Source organism: Ranitomeya variabilis, chromosome 6 (assembly GCF_051348905.1).
Source record: "Ranitomeya variabilis isolate aRanVar5 chromosome 6, aRanVar5.hap1, whole genome shotgun sequence".
Classification (NCBI taxonomy): Eukaryota; Metazoa; Chordata; class Amphibia; order Anura; family Dendrobatidae; genus Ranitomeya; species Ranitomeya variabilis.
In genome coordinates, this window is record NC_135237.1 from 32,272,531 (window position 1) to 32,297,239 (window position 24,709).

General features: G+C 40.8%; 1 protein-coding gene across 1 annotated transcript; it reads left to right on the forward strand.

Annotated features, from left to right (window-relative positions):
• Nucleotides 1-987: 987 nt before the first annotated feature.
• Nucleotides 988-14,094, forward strand: TFPI2 (tissue factor pathway inhibitor 2). Its single transcript, XM_077268170.1, has 5 exons — nt 988-1,211; nt 2,635-2,811; nt 4,643-4,822; nt 10,409-10,582; nt 13,113-14,094. The coding sequence occupies exons 1-5, from the start codon at nt 1,127-1,129 to the stop codon at nt 13,166-13,168; spliced, it is 672 nt and encodes a 223-aa protein (XP_077124285.1). The 5' UTR covers nt 988-1,126; the 3' UTR covers nt 13,169-14,094.
• The last annotated feature ends 10,615 nt before the right edge of the window (nt 14,095-24,709 follow it).

The following is a 24,709-nucleotide window of genomic DNA, read 5'->3' on the forward strand; positions in this document are numbered from 1 at the left end:
ACGTAGCAGACTGCTTCTGAGTGTCCGCCTCCAGTAGGCATATATGCCCAAAAATAATGCACGGCAGTGCGCATGATGACTCTGCTGGCACCATTATAGTCTATGACCCCGTTGACGAATACACCCGAATCCCATTTTGCAGGGGGAGAGATTGGGTTGGACACAAACCCTGATGGGGCCACTGAACGTGTGCAAGGACGCAATGTGAAAGCATCATAAGAATCTTCCTGTACCAAAACTACACAAGGGAAACAGCACTCATTTTTGAGGTTCACAGTGTATAACATAAATAACTATTTATATACCATAAATACAAAAAATTATAATAAAACAATGGGTCCTCTCGCCTCCTGTACCAGTCGTGACTTGTATTGTTCAAGATTACTGTACCTGTCTTTATTATGTATACCCCTCCTCACATGTAAAGTGCCAAGGAATAAATGGCGCTATAACAATAAATAATAATAATCTGAATAATAGACTCTAAATAATAAAATATATAATAAAAAATAGTAAAATTTGTAAGATATAATAAAATAATGATATCGTTAACTGTAAATGATAATAATAATAATTCTAGTCTCTTATTATAAGTGTTGACTAATGAACTTTATAACCCATCGGTGTATGTCACATTTATAAATTTTAGGAAGCGTCATGCCCTTCATTTCGTAACCTTTACGACATCATTTCAGTTACATCAAGGACCCGCGATATAAAAATATTACAGACTAGTGAGATAAAAATAACATTGCAATGACTTTGGCCTTTGAGAGATCCCCTCTGTGTTTCTTTAGGGAGGGGTTTCTGCAAAATTTACTTTTTCGCTTGAATTTCAAAGTTGCAAAACTCCCCTCCCTTGTGGATGACGTGGTTTTTTTTGTTTGTTTTTTGCATAATAAGAGTGCCTAAGAGCCCGGCTACACTGGGATATTGATGATGTCTGCTCCAGAAGGGATGAGTCACTGCGGCCACTCCTTCTGCTTCAGGCTTCTGCTCGCTTTGTGTATAAAAGTTCCTTAGGAAGTTGAGTCTGTCTATTAAACTCAATCCAGCTCCGCCTTGTACAAAAGCCTTTGTGAGGCTCAGCCTGAAGTTCAGAGTCCAAGAGATATCTCCAACAGCCATGCAAGTCTATGCTGCCCAGGTCTTGGCTGCTGCCACCCTCTTGGTCCAAGCCATCGCCCAGGATGGAACATCCGCAGCAAGAAGTAAGAGGGATGGGGGGGCATTTATTCATGGAGTGCTGAGCAAAAAAGAAAAAGAAAGTTTCGGGTTATTTGAAGCCTTCGATTACTTTCCCTTTCGAGTTTCTAGATGCATCACGTTCCTACAAGTCGTTAGTGCATGTGCAGAAGAGGTTGCATAGGCGCGAAATGCGTTAGATAATTCATAATTGATACAATGTAGCAAAGGATTTAGTAATTAGTGCATCATTTCTGCTCCTCCTCTGTGTAAATATGAGAACCCTGCACATTCCTAGGTTGGAATGCCTCACAATACTCAAGGGATAGGGGGAAGGGATAATTGTTTCAAGCCTTGGAAATTAAGAAGTTTGCTGCTTTCTGTTTTTTTATGGGGAATTTTAAGAGGTTACTATGGAAAAATGGAAATGCAAAGTGTTCCTCTCTGGTTTGCTTTTTAGGATTTATTCTGCACATCTGTGGCTTTATGCATATGAAGTATGTACGGACCTATAGACTCCTATCTGAATATTATTTCATATTGATTTTTTTCTCATAAATTCACGCGACACCCATAAAAGAAAAAATGTTGCAGTACAGACTTATATTGCAGGCAATGCTTCTTGGGAAAAGGGTATGCAAATTAGCACACATCCAGGGAGGAAGAAAGTTTGCCTTCCATCGCCACCTATTGGAGATAGTCAGACATTGACTTTTTAGGGTAACAATATAGAATTTGATTTTTTTTCTTCCTGGCTAGTTTTGCAAAAACAAAACCATTTGTGATTGGAGATGGGATAATAAGTTCTCAGCTTGTTTCTTTGGATTATTTTCTATTTTTTTTGCAATGTTCGGGATCTTGACATGTCGTAGTGATGGGGTCACTTTGTAGAAAAATTGGGATGAGATCCAGAAAAGAAAGGACAAAGTATAAAAGTTCTGCTTTAAAAGATTCATTGTGCATGTGGACCTAAAATATACACCCATAGCCTCCTATGGGACAATCTTCCACCTCCATAGTCCTGTTAATCACATTATAGTGGGGGGTTTTTTATCTCAAGGATTCATGTGGAATCTCTGAATTTTTTTTTTATAAAAGTTCTGTTTCTCTTGATGGATACCTTATTAATTTTATTCCTTCAGCACAAAAAGAAGTGTGCATCTGTCGGAAAGTGAGAGCAGTGATGAGTTCGTAATGTGGTTTTACAGGGTATAATATTCCATAAATGATGCAGATTAAAATAACAAACTCAGCTCTGCTGCATCTGAATCTTTACTTATCCAGAAATGTAAAGGTATTTCTTCTGCTCCAGGACCTTGCCGGTCCTATGATAATGCTGAATGCACCGGTCACGTTGTTGCACCATAGACCCTTATTTGCCTTCTGTCTGGGAATGTTTTTGTACTTTGTCCCACATCCCCCTGATAACATGTGATGATTTCCTTGCAGACATGAGCGCTTGTCTTCTTCCCATGGATGATGGTCTCTGTAAAGCCACGCTGCTCCACTATTATTATGACCGCTACACCCAGACGTGCCAGGAGTTCTTGTACGGAGGCTGCGGGGGAAATGCTAACAATTTTGAGACCTTGGAGGATTGCGAAAAAACTTGCTGGAAAATCAAAAGTGAGTTCTACGTTGATGCACCATTATGCCATACGTGACCGTCACCCTATAACGCTACATATTACTTCATAGGTGTTAATCGGTTCTGTGCAGAATCCCCCCACAAATCATGAAGGCTCCGTAGGTCTTTATTTTTGGCTGAACATCTACTGAACTTACCCCATAGCAACTTAATGACCTATCACTGGAATTTTGGACCTTATTAATTGCATGAGTGCCGCAAGTGTTCCTCTAATTTTATAAGTGATACTCTAATTTTTTCTTTTTTCTTTTGCATTGTGTTAGGTACTTTTCATTGTTTTATTGTTATATAATGTGGGGTTGAAATGATTTATCGGAAGGAAAGATGACCCTCCGATGTAACATTGAGGTCCAACCAAAGCTAAGACAAGAACAGGTCACTTTCTGCTGAGGCCAATGAGGATTGTTCTGAAAAGCTCCCATAATGTTGGATCCAGTGTAAGTGGGGAGAGCTGATCCTAGCCTTTTAGCTTCTTGAGATGGAAATAATGCCATAGGTGCCTCCTAAGAAAAATTAGAGAAGACAATATGCAGAGATGGCCTGTGTTTTCACCAAAACAATGCCCAGTCAAGTCCATAAGGGTTGCCGTTTTTAGATGGGGTCCTTGGCTGATGGATAGGACACCACTTAAAAACCATCTATTGTGTATGGGGATGTCATAACTTGCCTTCAAAGGCAAGGTCTGGGCATGTTTTCATGGGAGATCACTCAGCTTGCTCCCCTGATTGAGCATACATTAGGGTAGATGATTGACTGTCCATGTTTATTGGGGTCAGGGAAAAGAACTGTCAGCAGAACAAGCGTTCAGCTAACAACTATATAAAGTTTTTGCCCAACTTTATAAAGTTTTTGCCCAACTCTTATCAATTCTCTCAACTTTTGACAATTATTTTTGCCCTTTAATACTTATCCACAGGGTTGCCAACCATTCATTACAGTCCATGACAGTCTGAAATGAGGACTTTTTAGCCAACGTATTAAATATAAAATATATAGGTTTAAGTCCGTGATTTGGGGCTTGTCAAGGTCCTTGTTTTAATTCTTTACACTTTTCATCATTTCCCTTAAAGGAGTTGTCTGGCTTATACAACCCTCTTTCAGATTGCTTGCTATGCTACCAGTAGCTAAATATGAAGGGAGGGGTATGCGTAGGACCCCATTATTGTCCCTTCTTCCATTCAAGATTAGATAATAAAACTTGACCCCATTATTGAAAGTTTATTTGGGCTCATCTTCGAAAACCCATTCCTGCTCCTTGTAGACCTTAGGGGCATTCGGCTGGATCAATCAGCAGCTGTCAAGTATCCATGTCATATCAGGATGGAGTAGATGGGTCATGGGGTAACATTGATTGGTTGTGTTGGGTTTCTTTCAGATGATTCGAGCATGCATGTTAATGAAAAAATCTTACAATCGACAGCCAAGAACTTAGAAAAAGTGGACCAGTTGGGAAAGGTCTAGAGCGCTCTATGTGAGAACGTCGTTCTGCAAAAGCTGGAGAATTAATAATAGGGCTAATGGTCAGGGAGCAAAAACTAACATGGAATGGTTGACCAATAGCTCATACCCTCAAGGTGGAGCTGCCACCATATGTCACATTCCTGTCCTATGGTTCTACTAAAAAGTCCTACTAAAAATCACAAATGTCAAGTGACCCCTGAACGGCATCCACGCTTCTCCTTTGTCCTTTCTCACTGATAAGATGAATGTTTTTGTATTACTACTACGGTGTTTTTCTTCTATTTGGTTCATGATGTATCGGATGTGTCTGTTATATTGACTTGTAACCTTTTTACTTTACATTTCTAGAAGTCCCCAAAATTTGCAGGATGGAGCCGGAGGAGGGTCGTTGCCGAGCCTTTCTGAAGCGCTATGCCTTCAATCTGATTACTATGAAGTGTGAAAAGTTTATTTTTAGCGGCTGCTATGGAAATGATAATAATTTCAAGGATGAGGCATCTTGTCTGGAGACCTGCGCTCCCAAACGAAGTAAGTGATGACATTCAGCGGTGTCCGGCTGCCTCATGACTCACTCATGATTAGATAACACGATACAAAGTAACAAGAAAAGAATCATAAAATATCACAACCGACGAATGGTGGAAATGATATAAAATCATCTAAAATTCCAGAAAAAAAACAATTAAAATAATATAAGAATATGGAACTAATTAATGTAAGTTAAAACAAAGGCAAAATATGGCCTAGAAGAAAGTGCAAAATGTGATTGTATTTCCCAAAATCTCCAAAACATTTATTATATTTCAAATAAGAAGGTGCCATAATAGCGCCCCCTGTGATTGGTATGTCGTCCATAAAGAGGGGACTCTAAGAGAGAGACAGGGGCATCGGCAGTCTCACCCAGGTGGGGAAAAAAATACAAAATATGTCAGAAATAGATAATCATGGTGGTGGAGATATTACTATCATTGTCCTTGTAGTTCTATTTAATTCACCTATCTATCTATCTATCTATCTATCTATCTATCTATCTATCTATCTATCTATCATCTATCTATATATCTATCTATCTATTATCTATCTATATATCAATCATCTATTTATTATTTTTCTATCTATTATCTATCTATCTATTATCTATCTATCTATCTATCTATCTATCTATCTATTATATTTCTATCTATCTATTATCTATCTATTACCTATCTATCTTTCTATTATAATCTATGTATCTATTATCGATCTATCTATCTATCTATCTATCTATCTATCTATCTATCTATCTATCTATCTATCTATCTATTATCTGTCTACTATCTATCTATCATCTATCCATATCATTTATCTATGTTACATACAGTACATATAACTATAAATTCTAAAGTGCATTAGATTGATGGAAGGAATTGGGGATAACTGTTAAAGCAATGGATTGGTGTCCAGAGAACATGTAGCCAGATCAGGGAATGTGGGGATGTGACAGAGCTGTCTGATGTTTTTAGTTCACACTTAAAACTGTGCATGCTGGGAATTAAGCTCATTGTCCAGGGTAGCGCATTCCAGAGAACTGGTGCAGCTCGAGAAAAATCTTATGGGAGGTTCAGATTATGGAAGAAGCTTCTTATAGATCGATATGCACTATGGACCTATGGACGTTATAGACTCGGGCCTCCACTATGATCGGGCAGGGACGGTCCGGTCACGTGTTACATGGAGCGACAATCATTTGATTTGCTGCATTTAATACTCAGTTTACTTGGTGACCATTGCAGGGAGAATAAGTAGCCAAAATAGCAACTGGGTGGAAAGGGGAAGGAGAATCAGCCGAAGAACGATGGAAAGATGATAGAGGAGAAATCAAACACAAAGTCTGTCTTAGGTGGTAAAACCCTGCGGTACAGTTGAGGGTTCATTTCATGATTTTTTATGGGGTCCCATTCTGTTTTCTATACCCGCTGCCTCTATTGTGCGGTAGATGAACCACTGTCTCTAGCTGAAGTCTGTGCTAGATCTGACAACCTGCTTCACAACGCTTATGTCCTACTGGAGACAGGGCAGATGGGGGGAGGCTCCTGCTGCAGCCAGTTACTGGCAATGAGGAAGAGGACATGGGGCAAAATACGATCAGAGAAAAGTTGGAGAATATGGGAGGGAATTTTAGACCATGAGTTTTGTTTTTTTTGTAGTGTAATTTTATATTTAAAGTAAATCGGTCACCAGATTTGTGCCACCTAATCTGAAAGCAGCATAATATAAGAACAGAGACCCTGATTCCAGTGATGTGTCACTTACAGGGCTGCTTTCTGTAGTTTTGATAGAATCACTATTTTGTCAGCAGGAGATTATCCTAGAGGACAAGTAAACCTGCTGCCATGAAGTCCTGCCACGCCCCCACCACTGATTGGCAGCTGTCTCCCTCTGTACAGTGTACATAGAAAAGCAGCCAATCAGTGGTGTGGGCGGGGTTATACAGAGCTCAGCCTTTCAAGAGAATTGGAAGATCTGTAGCAGAGATAACTGGGATTTTATCAAAACTACAGCAAGTAGCCCAGTAAGTGACACATCGCTGGAATCACGGTCTCAGTCTCTACATCATCCTGTACTCAGATGGGATAGAAAAAAACCTGGTGAATGATTCCCTTTAAAGGGATTGCCCACTACTGGATAATACATTCTTCCCAGTGCTTGTTTGTTGCAAAAAGTTTTAAAAAAGAAGTATATTTACCTGCTGGACTGGCGGAGCTCCTGCCATCTCCTGCTGTCTTTTGTGGTCATCATGTGACATTGCTATACCAGAGACTGCTTCCAATAAGTGACAACCCCTTTAATGCTCATTTATTATCATACACTGGGGTGTTGCAGGAAGGATTGCTCCATCCATAGCGCTGCCTTTAGGGCATCTCACAGAGGAAGGCGTCTGACACAATCACTTTCTCTCTGTTTCCCTTAGATGATATCACTTTTCCTTGTGACTTAAGACTTGGTCACATCATTAGTATCATTATCTTATGTAAGTGAGTTGTGTCTGAACAAGGCATTACTCATTCCTCAGCCACTAACCCGAAAAATTAGAAAAAAAGATAAGAGTAATTGTAGATATGTGTCACTTGAATACTATAATACTATATAGCAATTGTTAAAGGGACACTCACCAATTTTTGTATAATACTTGTTTCGACTATTCCAACATTATTTATTCACTTTTTGCCAGTTCTTTTTTTTTAATAGGAATGTCTGTATTTAACATCACATTGTTATACACACTCTTGGGGAGATCTGACTTCATTGTTGGGGGTCCTCATTCTAGAGGAAGGGGTGGCCACTGGCAGCGTCTTTTGCCCGGAGGACCTGTCTGGTTCTGCTTTTAATGACATTCATGTAATGCTTGATTTCCCCTGTGATGGCGCTGCAGGGGAATGAAACACTTGTTGCTGAGTTCCATCACAAATTACAGCTGATCTCTTGGTTTTCCAGCAAGAGGAAACCTTGTGATCATTTTAAACTCAGTAGGAATCCTTTCAAAAGTGTATCTGTCACCTGATTTCATAAAACAAGCTGCATAGTTTATAGATGGATCCAATCCTGGTGAGGCTGGTGTACTTACTGTGAGTGTCCCTGTCTGAATGGCTGTATAATGTTAATATTAAAATGAGCATTTTAGGAGTCCAGCTAAAAAGTGTAATATGGTGATGTTTTTTCTATCATAAACAGTGTTGATACAGTAACTGTGTTCAGCCACCGGAGGTCACCCTTGAGTAATAGACAGGATAATTACAATGTTGTTGTAGTAATTTTGTTCAGCCACTGGAGGTCACCCATGAGTTAAAGACAAGAAGATTCTGGAAACAGGACAGTTACCTCAGAGAGAGTTTCTGGGCATTTGAGAAGAAGCAGCGCGGTGATGGAGAGTGGGGAATCCAGATCTTGAGGCATTCCTGTTTCGGGGTAGTCTGATTCCTGTCTGTGAAGCTGGCACTTGGGGTCTCTCAGGCTGCATAACTTGTACTGTGTGAGTTGTGGCTGTTGTGGCCCATATTGTGTTGGGAGAGAAAATTCTGTAATTTTTTGCATAAGTTATAAAGAAAAGTTGGTTTAATATCATATTGTGCCCTGAGTCATTCATAGTAGCACCGTATTCTGTTCTCAAGCAGCGACCGGCGTTACAAAAGTGAGAAAGTTGATGAGTCCAAGTATATTCAGTGTCCGTCCATGCGGCCTGACTGACAGCTATCTGATCTCCAAACGCACAGTCTGACTGACAGCTGCAGTTTATGCTGAGCAGTGAGAGATTTCAGCAGCAGCAGGGAGTCTCTGAGGAGCTGTTATTTTGGCTCAGTGGATCAAGAGTTAACAGTAGAAGGAGGAAGAACACTGAGGAGCTGTAAATCAGACTAAGCTGTCAATCACACCAGGTTGCCAGAATAATGAGAGAGAGAATGTTGAAAGGCATTTTTTTACTTACTGCAAAGTCAAAAGTTTACATACACTAAGATTACTTTGCCTTTAAACAATCCTGGACTTCATGGGAAAGTCTAAAGAAATCAACCAGGATATCAGGAAGAGAACTGTGGACTTGCACAAGTCTGGCTCATCCTTGGGTACAATTTCAAGATACCTGAAGGTGCCTCATTCATCTGTAAAAACAATTATATGCAAGTACAAACAAGATGGGAATGTCCAGCCATCATACAGCTCAGGAAGGAGATGGGTTCTGTGTCCCAGAGATGAACATGCTTTGGTCCGACATGTGCATATCAACCCAAGGACAAAAGCAAAAGACCTTGTGAAGATGATGGTGGAAGCTGGTACGATTGTGTTAATATCCACAGTGAAATGAGTACTGTGTAAACATGGGCTGAAAGACCACTCTGCCTGGAAGAATCCATTACTCCAAAAGAAACATAAAAAAGCCAGATTAATGTTTGCAAATGCACACAGGAACAAAGACCTTAATTTTTGGAGACATCCTGTGGTCTGATGAAACTAAAATTGAACTTTTTGGGCATAATGACGTTTGGAGAAAAAAAGGGAGAAGCTTGGAAGCCTAAGAACACCATCCCTACTGTGAAACACGGAGGTGGCAGCAACATGTTGTGGGGTTGTGAGGAAAAACACTGAGGAGCTGTAAATCAGACTAAGTAGCTGGAGATTCAGCAGCAGAGAGGAGGGACACTGAGGAGCTGTCAATCACACCAGGTTGGTGCAGATTCAGCAGCATCAGGGAGGAAGAACAGTGATGAGCTGCTAATCAGGTGGAAGGTGTGCAGAAATTGGGGATACACTTTCAAAGAGGATTATGCTGCCATTATGACATAGGGGTTTTCATGGTAACTACACCGGCCTCATTAGGTCTATGTCATCTATTTAATAATGAATGTGGAGTGTAATGTGAAATCTGGTGACAGATCCACTTAATGGAACATTTTTTTTTTACATCAATGACATATACTGTTACAATTTTAATGCAATTTAAAAAGAAAAAATATATTGATTGTTGATTGATTGATAGAAATAGATAAATAGATAGATATGAGATGTTAGAGAGACTGGGATATAAAGATATGAGATAGATAAATAGAAAATATGAGATAGATAGATAGATAGATAGATAGATAGATAGATAGATAGATAGATAGATAGATAGATAGATAGATAATAGATAAATAATAGATAGATAGATAGATAGATAGATAATAGATAGATAGATAATAGATAGATAGATAGATAGATAATAGATAGATAGATAGATAGATAGATAGATAATAGATACAGTAGATAGATAATAGATAGATAGATGATAGATAAGATAGATAATAAAAAGATGATAGATAAATAGATAATAGAAAGATAATAGATAGATAGATAGATAGATAGATAGATAGATAATATATAGGTAGATAATAGATAGATAGATAGATAGATAGATAGATAGATAGATGATAGATAGATAGATAGATAATATATAGGTAGATAATAGATAGATAGATAGATAGATAATAGATGGATGATAGATAATAGATAGATAATAGATAGATAATAGATAATGTCCCTTTCACATCCTCGTCTCTTTCTCTATTCGTCCATTATAGCAGCTCTTTGGTTTTGTGTTTATAGATGCTCCCAGCTTCTGCTATAGCCCAAAGGATGAGGGGTCCTGCTCTGCTTCTGTCCCCCGCTATTATTTCAACATTGAATCCAAAGCCTGTGAAGAGTTTACATATACTGGTTGTGGGGGAAACTCCAACAACTTTGTCAGGATTGAAGATTGTAATAAAGTGTGCAAGAAAGGTGTGTGCGGAGATTTAACAAAAATCATCTAGCTTAAAAAAAGTAAAGAAAAAAAAGAACACTTTTTATATAACTTGGTTTAATGCAAATGCCAAGATGCGGAATAATATTCATAGTTGAAATATCATTTTGAGATTTTATAAAGAGAAAAATATAAGGAAATAAATTAAAATGTGATTTTCCAATACTAAAATTTCAATTTATTTGAAATAATACGTTTTATTTAAATATTTATTTGGAAACTAATTAAAATCTGCCAGAAAAAAAACAAACAAACAAAATAAAACAATAGTGCAAAAAAGTGCATCCCTTACATGCATATAAACCAAGTTACTTTTTAATTTCTTCATTCCCATCCCAGCACTAAAAGACGTGTTACATATTTATATACAGTATATATATATATATATATATATATATATATATATATATATATATATATATATCTACATACATACACAGCATGTATATATTTTTTGTACATTATCAACACTCTTCTATCAGGAACATATGTATTTAGTAATTTATAGATTTATATATTCAGTTGAAACCAGGTGTTTCCATCCACTATATAAAAAGACACATCTTCATGTTTTTCTCAATATCTGACATGAAATCAGAATAAACCTTTCCCGTTTTAGCACAATTAAGATTACTATAATTATTAATATTTGCCAAATGCCAGAATAATGAGAGAGAGAATGTTTTAAGGCATTTTTATTACTTACTGCAAAGTCAAAAGTTTCCATCCATTTCATTAATATTTGGTACCATTACCCTAAAACTGAATGACTTGGGTTAGACGTTTGGGATTTCCTTCCACAAACTTCTCACAATTATTGGTCAGAATTGGGGCCCATTCCTCCTGACAAAACTGGTGTAACTGACCCAGGTTTGTAGGTCGCCTTGTTCACACCGGCCTTTTCAAATTTACCCATAAATTTTCAATAGGATTGACCTCAGGGCTTTGTGATGGCTCCAAAACATTGACTTTATCCTTAAGCCACTTTGTTACCATTTTGGCAGTATGCTTCGGGTCATTGTCCATTTGGAAGACCCATTTCCACCCAAGCTTTAACTTCTTGGCTGATGTCTTGAGATGTTGCTTCAGTATTGTCACATAATCTTCTTTTCTCATGATGCCGTCTATTTTGTGAAGTGCACCAGTCTGTCCTGCAGCAAAACAACCCCACACCACCTCCGTTTTTCACAGTAGGAATGGTATTCTTAGGCTTTCAAGCTTCTCCCTTTTTTCTCCAAACGTCATTATGCCCAAAAAGTTCAATTTTATTTTCATCAGACCACAGGACGTCTCCCAAAAATTAAGGTCTTTGTTCCTGTGTGCATTTGCAAACATTATTCTGGCTTTTTTATGTTTCTTTTGGAGTAATGGCTTCTTCCTGGCAGTGTGGCCTTTGAGCCCATGTTGACACAGTACTCGTTTCACTGTAGATATTAACACAATCTTACCATCATCTTCACAAGGTCTTTTGCTTTTGTCCTTGGGTTGATATGCACATGTCGGACCAAAGCACGTTCATCTCTGGGACACAGAACCCATCTCCTTACTGAGCTGTATGATGGCTGGACATTCCCATCTTCTTTGTACTTACGTACAATTGTTTGCACAGATGATCGAGGCACTTTCAGGTATCTTGAAATTGTACCCAAGAACGAGCCAGACTTGTGCAAGTCCACAATTCTCTTCCTGATATCCTGGCTGATTTCTTTAGACTTTCTCACGATACTACACAAAGAAGCAGTGTGTTTCAGGTGTGCATTAAAATTCATCCACAATTGTGACTCCAATTATCTCAGATGTTGCCAAATATCGAAGCTTCCAAACACATGACATCATCCTATGAGCAGTCCAGGATTGTTTAAAGGCATAGTAATCTTAGTGTATGTAAACTTTTGACTTTGCAGTAAGTAAAAAAAAAAGCCTTACAACATTCTCTCCCTCTCATTATTCTGGCATTTGACAAATATTAATAATTATGGTAATCCTAATTGACCTAAAACGGGAAAGGTTTATTCTGATTTCATGTCAGATATTGAGAAAAACCTGCAGATGTGTCTTATTATATAGTGTATGGAAACTTCTGGTTTCAACTGTATATATTTGTTTGAGCATTTTATCAAATGACAGATAATTTGATTTTTGGATATTTAAGGCATTAGGTTTGTGTCTGGTGCCGGGATTCATGGGCGCATCCAACATGTTGTCATGAAATGTACTTTATTATTTCTTACTTGCGTCATATAGAATTCTACACATTTGACTAATATTCACCGTACCTGACCCAGACTGTTCTCTTTAACCCTATAACTCCAGACCTCAATTCTATATATTGTAACTGTTTGTTAATAATAACTTTGTCAGTGTTTACACATTGTTGTATATAACCTTTGGTCATATGCATGAAAAAAAAAAATCCCTGAAAGTCTAAAACAATAAAATAAATCTTCAAATACAAAACAAAAATTGAAAAATTCTTTCCTAATTTTATCAATTATTATTGATTTTTAGGCAATAAAAAGCCACGGAACAGAAATCGTTTACGCAAGGCGAAGCCACAACTTTGAGCGTCGACAAGGAGAAGATAACATTTTTTTCTTTAGGTTCACATTAATGCACTTTCTGTCTTTTGTGGGACATCCGGCGGAGAAGAGCTTGCTTGTTGTCGCGATATTTCTAAAATTGGAAAATTGTTCTTCCAGTTAATACACTCGTAAGCTGTAAAGTATTTTACTCAATTTTTTTTTACATGACTGTTGGGAATTTAAGATAAAACGAGCCTGTATCTCTCCGCAGTATATAATGTGAATTAAAAGGCCAAGGGAATGTTTTTTATACCGACTGGTATTCATCACACGTGCCACTAGGGGGCAGTGTTAATAATGACTTTTCTTGGCTGAAAAGTAACGGTTCAGCTTCCAAATGGCGCCGCACAGAAGGCCAGGCCTCTAAAACTTTACATGATTCCTTTCCACCCTGCAAATTTAATAATTTAAGATTTCTTATGAGTACGAATTTATCATTAAAAAATACCCCAAAATTCACAAAAGTTGAAAAATGTTTAAATTCTCCACAAAGTCCTTATTTGCTATAGTGTAATAACACTTTTACCAAATTCTGGATGGAAAAACATGGACATAATCTATGTCCATGTCCAGGACTATTTTTTTTTACTGACTGAAGTATATGGGTTATTGACGATAAACCCAAGTATAGACTCTAATTTTTTATTTTTTATTATTTTTTTTTGTACATATTTGTATTTAGCAAAGTGGATAAAATGCAATATTTCACTTATTTCTAACATAATCAAATGTAATGGCACTTGCTGGTTTTATTTTATTTTTTAACTTTATATGTTTGTACATCTGTATATACACAGTTCACAAAGGGTTAATGCAGAGGATTCAACTCTGGATGGATTCACATTGATTGTAATGTTTTGTATATTAAATACATAAATAAATAAATAAAACATTTTTTACTGGTGAAATTTGAAGTCCGTGCAGAATTCTCAAGTTCAAGTTTTAGATAAAAATGTTTAATTAAAAATTAAGAAACAAACTCCAGTGTGAAACATACAATAGAGACCAAAAGTTTGGCCACACCTTCTCATTTAAAGATTTATCTGTATTTTCATGGCTATGAAAATTGTACATTCACACTGAAGGCATCAAAACTATGAATTAACACATGTGGAATTATATACTTAGCAAAAAAGTGTGAAACAGCTGAAATTATGTCGTATATTCTAGGTTCTTCAAAGTAGCCACCTTTTGCTTTGATGACTGCTTTGCACACTCTTGGCATTCTCTTGATGAGATTCAAGAGGTAGTCACCGGGAATGGTCTTCCAACAATCTTGAAGGAGTTCCCAGAGATGCTTAGCACTTGTAGGCCCTTTTGCCTTCACTCTGCGGTCCAGCTCACCCCAAACCATCTCGATTGGGTTCAGGTCTGGTGACTGTGGAGGCCAGGTCATCTGACGTAGCACAACATCACTCTTCTTCTTGGTCAAATAGCCCTTACACAGCCTGGAGGTGTGTTTGGGGTCATTGTCCTGTTGATGGTCCAACTAAACGCAAACCGGATGGAATAGCATGCCGCTGCAAGATGCTGTGGTAGCCATGCTGCTTCTGTATGCCTTCAATTTTGAATAAATCCCCAACAGTGTCACCAGCAAAGCCCCCCCACACCATCACACCTCCTCCTCCATGATTCACGGTGGGAACCAGGCATGTAGAGTCCATCCGTTCACCTTTTCTGCGTCTCACAAAGACACGGTGGTTGGAACCAAAGATCTCAAATTTGGACTCATCAGACCAAAGCACAGATTTCCACTGGTCTAATGTCCATTCCTTGTGTTCTTTAGCCCAAACAAGTCTCTTCTGCTTGTTGCCTGTCCTTAGCAGTGGTTTCCTAGCAGCTATTTTACCATGAAGGCCTGCTGCACAAAGTCTCCTCTTAACAGTTGTTGTAGAGATGTGTCTGCTGCTAGAACTCTGTGTGGCATTGACCTGGTCTCTAATCTGAGCTGCTGTTAACCTGCGATTTCTGAGGCTGGTGACTCGGATAAACTTATCCTCAGAAGCAGAGGTGACTCTTGGTCTTCCTTTCCTGGGGCGGTCCTCATGTGAGCCAGTTTCTTTGTAGCACTTGATGGTTTTTGCCACTGCACTTGGGGACACTTTCAAAGTTTTCCCAATTTTTCGGACTGACTGACCTTCATTTCTTAAAGTAATGATGGCCACTCGTTTTTCTTTACTTTGCTGCTTTTTTCTTGCCATGATACAAATTCTAACAGTCTATTCAGTAGGACTATCAGCTGTGTATCCACCAGACTTCTGCACAACACAACTGATGGTCCCAACCCCATTTATAAGACAAGAAATCCCACTTATTAAACCTGACAGGGCACATCTGTGAAGTGAAAACCATTCCCGGAGACTACCTCTTGAAGCTCACCAAGAGAATGCCAAGAGTGTGCAAAGCAGTCATCAAAGCAAAAGGTGGCTACTTTGAAGAACCTAGAATATAAGTCATAATTTCAGTTTTTTCACACTTTTTTGTTAAGTATAAAATTCCACATGTGTTAATTCATAGTTTTGATGCCTTCAGTGTGAATGTACAATTTCCATAGTCATGAAAATACAGAAAAATCTTTAAATGAGAAGGTGTGTCCAAACTTTTGGTCTGTACTGTAATGTCTATCCAACATTCCAGGCAAAAGGCATTTTTAACATTTTTTTTCCTATGCATAAGTGGGATCATCACTCTCATCATTCCTTCGGATGGCTCTCAGTTGTTACATAAGGCCACGTGCTCACTTCTGCTCAGTGATGCCCCCTGCTGGTTAATTCTTTATATAAGACACCAAGAGGATGAGCAGAAGAGAGGTAACAAATGGCAGGAGACCCAAAAATCAACTGACAACCGGCGAGCCGGGATAATAGATGTTCAACCCCATCATTATTTTTTTATTTTACTTTTTTGCGCTCCAGAATCCATAATTCTTTTTTTTTTTTTTTTTGCCAACATACCCAGATTAGGGCTTTATTTTTTTTCTTTGCATAACAATTTGTAGTTTTGAATGACCCTGTTCATTTTACCATACAGTTTACTGGAAACACAAACAAAAATTCAACTGCACTAAAAGGGAGAAAAAAACGGCAATACTGCCAATTACAGCTCTGGCAAAAACTAAAGGGAATCTGTCACCCCAAAAATAGTATATGAGCTAAGCCCACCGGCATCAGGGGCTTATCTACAGCATTCTGGAATGCTGTAGATAAGCCCCCGATGTAACTTGAAAGGTTAGAAAAACAGGTTAGATTATACTCACCCAGGGGCGGTCCCGCTGCGGTCTGGTCCGATGGGCGTTGTGGTCCGGGGCCTCCCATCTTCATAGGATGACATCCTCTCTGACCTTTCCCGGCGCCTGTGCACTGCAGTACTTTGCTCTGCCCTCAACAGGGTGAAGAGAAAGTACGCCTGCGCCGGAGCCGCAGCGTGAAGACAAGAAGAGGACGTCATGGAATGAAGATGGGAGTTGCCGGACCTGGACCACGACGCCCACCGCAGCGGGACCGCCCCTGGGTGAGTATATTCTAACTTGTTTTTCTTACCTTTCAGGATACATCGGGGGCTTATCTACAGCATTACAGAATGCATTACAGAATGCTGTAGATAAGCCCCTGATGCCGGTGGCCGCAGCTCATATACGATTTTTGAGCTGACAGATTCCCTTTAAGAGACCACTGCATAATGTTCAGTTTCTCAGATTTTTCTCTTTATAGGTCTATTTTTGAGTGAAATGTAAATTGTTCATTTATTCTATAAACTTCTGACAACATGTCTCCGAATTTCCAAGCAATGCATTTTGTATTTTTTTATGAAAAGGAGAAAAGGTCAAAATTAATAAAATAAAACCCCCCAGTACTTTCAGACCTCAAATAATGCAAAGAAAACAAGTTCATAATAATTTAGAAACAACAATATTAATGCTTTAACGCAGGAAGAGTTTAGAAATCAATATTTTGGGGAATAACCATGATTTTTAATCACAGCTTTCATGAGTCTTGGCATGCTTTCCACCAGTCTTTCACACTGCTCCTGGCGCCAAAATGTACGCAGTTCTTCTTTGTTTGATGGCTTGTGACTATCCATCATCCTCCTGATTATATTCCAGAGGTTTTCAATGGGGTTCAGGTCTGGAGATCTATTATCTATCTATCTATCTATCTATCTATCTATCTATCTATCTATCTATCTATCTATCTATCTATCATCTATCTATCATCTATATCTATCTGTCTATTATCTATTATCTACCTATTCTCTTACCATTTGCCCCGGGTCCCGTGATTTGAGGGTTCCACTCGGAGCTATGCTACAGTAACTGTACAGTAACTTACACAGCGCGCCCATATAGTTACAGTCAGCAGCACTGCAGGGAGAATCAATATCCCTGTACTGCCACCTGGTCGCTATGGGTCCCTTGAGCAGGAGGGGTGCCCGATGCCAACATCCGGTCCCACCCCATCATGGCAAGTTCAACAATATTGACTGGATGCCAATACAGTTCACCGCATTGATCAGAGTGGGAGCGGGATGCTCCTTCTCCCATCATTCCTCCTCTGCGTCAGATGTCAGTTACGCAGACACTGACAGAGGCGCGATGACATCAGTACATGGCGCCTGCTGAGCTGAGATGAGCGGGTTCTCAGAGTAGTGGGAGAGTGAGGAGGAGAGGTGAGTATTGTATTTATTTATGGGGAGTGCACTATACTATATAGAGGCCTTTGGGGAGTGCATTATACTGTATGGTGGCCTATGGGGAGTGCATTATACTGCACAGTGGCCTATGGGGAGGCATGGGACAGAAATGTAAAGTTAACCAGACAGAAAGACAAAACAGGGATCACCGAAAACTACAATCATACAAAAGCACTAACCAACAAAAGGGATGAGTATAGGGACAGGGAGGAACAAACTAAATAGGAAATAAACACACACACTTACTACAGCAAACTACAGATCACTACATCTACAACTCCAACTACACAGCTTAGCACTTGGCACAGGAAGAAAATTCTTTCACCAGCAAGGAAGAAACACACAGAGCTAGTATATGTAGGGAGTAGAGATGATTAGCAGCAGCACCAGCTGTGTGCACAAAAGCTAATGTTCCCAGCCAGCAAGGAAAGAGTCCTTAACCCCTCCAGCACCAAAGGAAAGGTAATCCATTTAAAGTAGGACAAGAATCCCAGGTGCCTAAAAGAACCTGTGATTCATTTCTCATTGTGACCTTCTAACTTCAGGTCTCCCAGTGGGACGTGCCAACCTTGTGACAGTCCCCCCTTTCTGCGAGGGGCCACTGGACCTTTGGGGCCAGGTTTATCCGAATGGGCCACATGGAAGGTCCAAATTAATTTACTGGCATTAACCTCTGATGCCGGCACCCACATCCTTTCAGTGCACCAAGTATTGTAAAGAGTGGCGAAACATACAAGAATTCACAATTCTTGCCACCTGAAACCCCAAATTAACATCAACAATAATTGGTGGCAGCGGCAAGGCCTACGGCTTCACAGTCGCTTCATATTTCTGAGCAATGACTTGTGGAAAACGTTGTGGATTTTGAGAGTTAGAGGAAGCTCAAGATGAAAAGTCACAGGGTTAATTACAGCAACCACCTTGTAAAGGCCAATAAACCTACGACCTAATTTCCAGGAATAAATTTTCAGTTTAATATTTCTGGTAGACAACCATACCAAATTATTCACCCCCCCGGTCCGGACCTAACAATAGTTTCTTATCAGCCACACTTTTATATCTGTCCTGGGCACAAATAAGGAAGTTGGGGGTGGCGGTGGCATGGGGGGTGGGGATAGAACAGTTAATAATTTAAGAAAGAATAGAGGCTGAATTCCTATGATACAGACAGCATGTATCAGCTATTTCTATATGGTAAATATCGGCAATTTTCCTTTAAATGGTGTCTCCAGATTAAAAACTCTTGGAATGTTTGCAGTAACTATGATGCTTATATTTTCTGCCTTTTTGTCCTTTCTTATGTTTTTTTTTTAGTTTTTCTTGTCCTTTCAAATGTAATCTTTTAAAAAACAACTCCACTTATGAAATATTCCTCTTTTATTGAACTTCCAGCATTTCTTCCCCAAATGCAATTCAAGACCCCTAATCTGGTTAACTTTATGAAAAACTGAACTTTATTGAATATCCGCTCTCCAAATACAAGATATTAGTAGACAACAGAATGTGCAACTTGTATTAAAAGGGTTTTCATGAACTATAGATAGCTTTAAAGTCTATTGTGACCAAAAAAGTGGAAGAAATAGATTATTTAAAGTTTTATAAATAAATACATATACAGTATACACTCACCGGCCACTTTATTAGGTACACCATGCTAGTAACGGGTTGGACCCCCTTTTGCCTTCAGAACTGCCTCAATTCTTCGTGGCATAGATTCAACAAGGTGCTGGAAGCATTCCTCAGAGATTTTGGTCCATATTGACATGATGGCATCACACAGTTGCCGCAGATTTGTCGGCTGCACATCCCAAAGATGCTCCATACAAGGCAGGATGGATCCATGCTTTCATGTTGTTTACGCCAAATTCTGACCCTACCATCCGAATGTCGCAGCAGAAATCGAGACTCATCAGACCAAGCAACGTTTTTCCAATCTTCTACTGTCCAATTTCGATGAGCTTGTACAAATTGTAGCCTCAGTTTCCTGTTCTTAGCTGCCTAAATGCACTGAGTTGCCGCCATGTGATTGGCTGATTAGAAATTAAGTGTTAACAAGAAGTTGGACAGGTGTACCTAATAAAGTGGCCAGTGAGTGTATATACACACCAATTCTCAGTATTAAAAATACATATATCATAATTATCTTCATTCCTTTAATGCCCCAATCTCTAAGAATACCATGGTATCTAACCTACACAGTGTTTGCTGTAGAAAAACAAATTAATTTTAAAAAAAATGGCAGAATCTGTCTTGGGTTTTTTTTTTGGAACCATCAATGAAAATGATTTTTTTAAATCATAAAACAAATCAAACTCATTAAGAATTTCCCCAAATTTGTGGATTCAGCCGCTAACCATCGATTGTAGTGAATAAATTCAATGCAAATAGAATTCCCTGGCCTAATTTAAACAGAATTTTAGCAGATTCGATCCTCATTACGTCTCATCTCTCAAAAATTTGGAAAGTCATATGAATCGAAAAAAAGGACCCAATAAAAATGTCCTCAGGTCTAAAAATAAATAAGCCCTTATATAGCTCTGTCGATGAAAAAATAAAGAAAAGCTACTTCTCGTAGAATATGGTGTGGCTCACTCAGCTTCTCAAAGAGGTAGTCACAAAGTTTTCAACTGGTTTATTAAAACGTACTGCATAAACCAGTGCAACGTTAGGTAAATAAACACAGGTTTAGGTCTGTTTAACACAAGCACAGCTCTGGAGACCTCATCTCCAGACACATCAAATACTGAACGAGTCCAAAGGCTCCATATTTACCTTCTGGACCACATCATGGGGTGGAGATATGGTGAACTCTTCACTGTTCACAAGAACCTAGCCCTTAATATGGCCAATAAACCCCTCTCAGCACTTATTATGCTGGAGCATTTTTCCAGGTTCATATCACTGAGGCTAACATCCTTTGTGACACATATCTCCCCTCTACTGTTTTACAAGTGACCTTAGTGACCTTCTCACAATGGTGAGACAAAAATATGTTGTTTTTTTTTAAATAAATTTTAGTATTTTTAATATTAAAGTAATTTTATTTTGACCAGCAGTTTTTGGTCAAAATTGCACATCATCATTTGCTAGAGCCCTTGCATGGATCCCACTACATGTAGTAGAGCTGCAGACACTTTCTGATGCATATCAGCAGGGCCAGGATGAGGGTTGGGCAGGGTAGACACCCACCTAGGGTGTACTGATGGTGATTTTGGTATTGCCATAATTATACTGTCCGGAACCATATTGGCAGTTTATTTTTACTGCACAATAAATTCCGTAACCCCAATCCCCCCTAATTGCAGAATTGTGGGGACTTTCTGTAAGCACAGCAGGGAAGGACCACAACACATAGCGCAAGCAGGAAGGCACAGATTTCCACCTGTGAAGAGAACTCTGGAAGTGCCATTGGACTGGCCGGACTTGCGCAGCCTGGTGAACCGTATTCCGGACTGAGGACCCAGAGATCTTCAGTAAAGAGGTAAAGAGACTGCAACCTGGTGTACTCGTTATTTACCGCGACCTGCACCCCACAACTGCACCGCTACACCACCACTTATTGCACCGGACGTCCCCCACTGACAGACAGGGCCACGGACCGGGTCTAGCCACCGTGACAACCCCAGGACTGAGACCCAGAGGCCCGGCTCCGGGTACCCCCCGGCCCTGCGGCGGTGTGGGGGCGCTCCAACTTGGCGTCACGAACAGGATCTACTTAAGCCTGAAGAATCGGGTCATGTGTGCCTTGGAACTGTGACTTGTTGTGCTTGGACTGTACTTTATTGCAAGAACTGTGCTGCGCCATTTGCCGCCAAAATCCGCCGCCATTACAGCGCTGAGGAGAGCGCAGGAAGAGAAGAGGGGCGTGGAGTGGGCGTAGGTAAGCTGGAGAGCGCGAACCACAATGGCCGCCCAGTCTAAATATTTCTGTGTCCTGAGGACGTGTCCGTCAACAGCCGAGGTCCGCCTCCTGATCCTGTTTGGAGGGTGGAGACCATGGAGACGGGGCCGCCCACGAAAAAGACCGCGGGAAGAGGACACCGAGGAAGGAGGAAAAATGGCGACACCGAGAACACCGCGTGGGGCCGACCCGATCCAGCCTGAGGCTGCACCACCCGACACAGCCCCAGATGCGTCAGTGTTGCGGGGACTGACCCCTACGGAGCTACCGATGGGCCGACCCCCCTTGCCACCATCAGAGGAGTGTGTGGCTGCAGCCGAGGCCCACCAGCTAGCGCGCCGCGTGGAGGCCGAGGCCCGCGTGCTCGCTCGGCTGGGCCAACCCACGGAGGCCCGATTGACTCCGGTGTCCCCTGCCCCTCCCGATCCGGCCGCGGCTGAAGGTGCGCTGCAGACACCAGGCCTGAAGATTGTGCCAGAGGCCGAGCACCTGCGGCGCTTGATGACTGCATGGCGAAACCGACCACAACCGGCAGCCCAGGTTGATTTGACCACCATCGTGGAAGTCCCATCGTCTCACTGGGGTGTAGTGGTCTCCTTCAACCCCCGATATGGACGAGGGGTTATACAGGAGATCGGGGAGCCGCTACAAGTCCACGTGGACCGGAAGGAGGTCGAGCACTGCGGAGGAAGGTTTGCTCGCGACCTAGAGCCCGGTGATGCCGTGACTTACACCCGGTGGAAGAGAGCGACGGCCGAAGCTGGCTGGATGGCGCGGGGAGTCCAGCGATGTGTTGCGCTCCAGGCCGCCGCTGAAACATCCGACGATGAACCTCCCGCCGAAAAGGCCAAAGAGCCTGACCCGGCAGAACAGCAGAGAACCCGGACCCACCATGTGCCTTGGGGGCGTGCAGGATCTTCGGTGAGAAGAGCATCACGGCGAGGGATCTTGTCGTTGCTGGGACCAGAACCACTTCCTGGTGAGGCAGCGCGGCCCGTTGGCCTGGTGAGGCCCAGAAGGAAACCACCTGCTGCGCCAAATGAGTAAGCATAAATGCTTTGACAATGTAAATAGTTCTTCCTTTAACTGTTTGTTTACTGTTTGCTGCTAAACCCGTCCAGGGTTAATTCTTTATGGATCCCTTTGTTGACCCGGGATCCCTGTTGTTGTTTTGTTTATTTTTTCTGAGTTTTTGCACGAGTTTTAAAAACTGCCGCAATCATGAACAGTGCATGATACAAACTTCTTGTATATAGTTTGCACCTTATTAAAGGCGCTCCCTACTGGTTTTACTCCAAAAAGGACTCTTTGTGAAGATACCACACTGGAACCTTTGCTGAGTATGGACTGGTAGCTTAAGAAGATATGCTACCTCATAAAGACTTAGTCCCCTCTTAAAGGGGATGTTCCCTTGTGCGTCTAAAGAATGGTATTGCTTTAATTAATGTCTTGACCGAAAAGAAAGTGATAATAATGTTTACATGAGTAAGTTATATGTATTTAACTGGTTAATTGTGAGAAAATGCTGATGATGTTCCCTGAAAAGAAAAAAAAAAAGAAAAATAGCAGAAAGATGCAGTGGGCCCGTAGAGGTAGACATGGTGTCCAGCATGCATGGGAAAGAGAAAGATAATGAGAAGGCTTAATGTTTAATAGAAAATGTTTAATAATGTTGATAGGTAATGAGGATAGAAGGTAAACCCTGAGTCCTCATAGGAGCCATATAGAGATGGCTCAGTGCCCTTCAATTGAAAGTAATGTTATGTTCTATACTGTGTATAGTAGTTGAGAGACAGAAGGCTCGGGCTGAAAGGAGCGGTCCTGCAAGAAAGGAGAGGCAGTAGGTCTGGTGCCGATAGGACAGGCGGTCCTGCAGATTTAAAGTAGGAGAATGAAAAAGTTAAAAACTGCCTTATAATGTGATTATAAGAAGGTCTTTAGTGGATTCCGAGTGTAAGTCCTTAAAGGCAAAGTTAAAATATTGTTCAACAATGTTGCACTAAGTAGAATACCCGGTTGGGTAAGAAGAGTTGTTTATAGCATGTTGCTATGATATTTAACCATGTTTGTAACGTTCAAGTGTCCTTACCTCCCATAAAGGGAAGCCTGTTCAAGTATACTTACTGTTATTGCACTCAACAAAACTGTATGTCTTTTTGCTAACTTGTATTGTTTTCTTCCCAGTCCCGGAGTACTGTGTTTAACCAGGGGGGAGTGCAGCGCCCCAGAGTCCTGGTCGTTGCAGTACTGTGGCTCCGCCACTATGGGGAGCTATGGTACGTCTGATGGCACTGAAGGAGTTCATCTGATCAGGTATCACAGACACCAATACATTTCACAGCCGGGCCTCCGGGGGGAGCTAAGGGTTCTATTCACTAGGCCACTCCCCACCATAGTGGGTAAACTGGGGGTCAGGCAGGAAGTTAGTCAGAAGCTGACTGGGTTGGAACCAGGCAACACCTTGTGGCAGAGGGTGTTGTGGGGGAAGATACAGTAGGGTCTCTGTCAGGGGTGGGATCCTGACAGAGGCTTGGCAACTTGAACGAACGTAACGGGACCGTGCCTGCTCAGAATAGCGGCGGTGCCCAAGGAAGGATCAGAAGCGAGATAGATTGTGCTGAGTGAGAAACGAGATCAAAGCACTAGGAGAACACCAGTAGGAGTCGTGCTGTAAGACCGAGGCAACATCCTACTGAGGCGCACAACCGGTGGCCGGAACGCCGAGAGAGTATCATAATATCCAGCTTCAAGCAATACTCTAAACAGCGGCAGGACAGTCAGTCTAAGGCGGGCTGTCTAACTTAAATCACCTATGCAGTCTTGGGGGGCAACTTGTGGAGAGGGGCGACTCTAGGGTCCCGGAAGAGCTCCGAGCCTACCCGTCAAACGGGTGCCGTCCCAACCAGAACATCAGGGAGGGACGGAGGATTAGC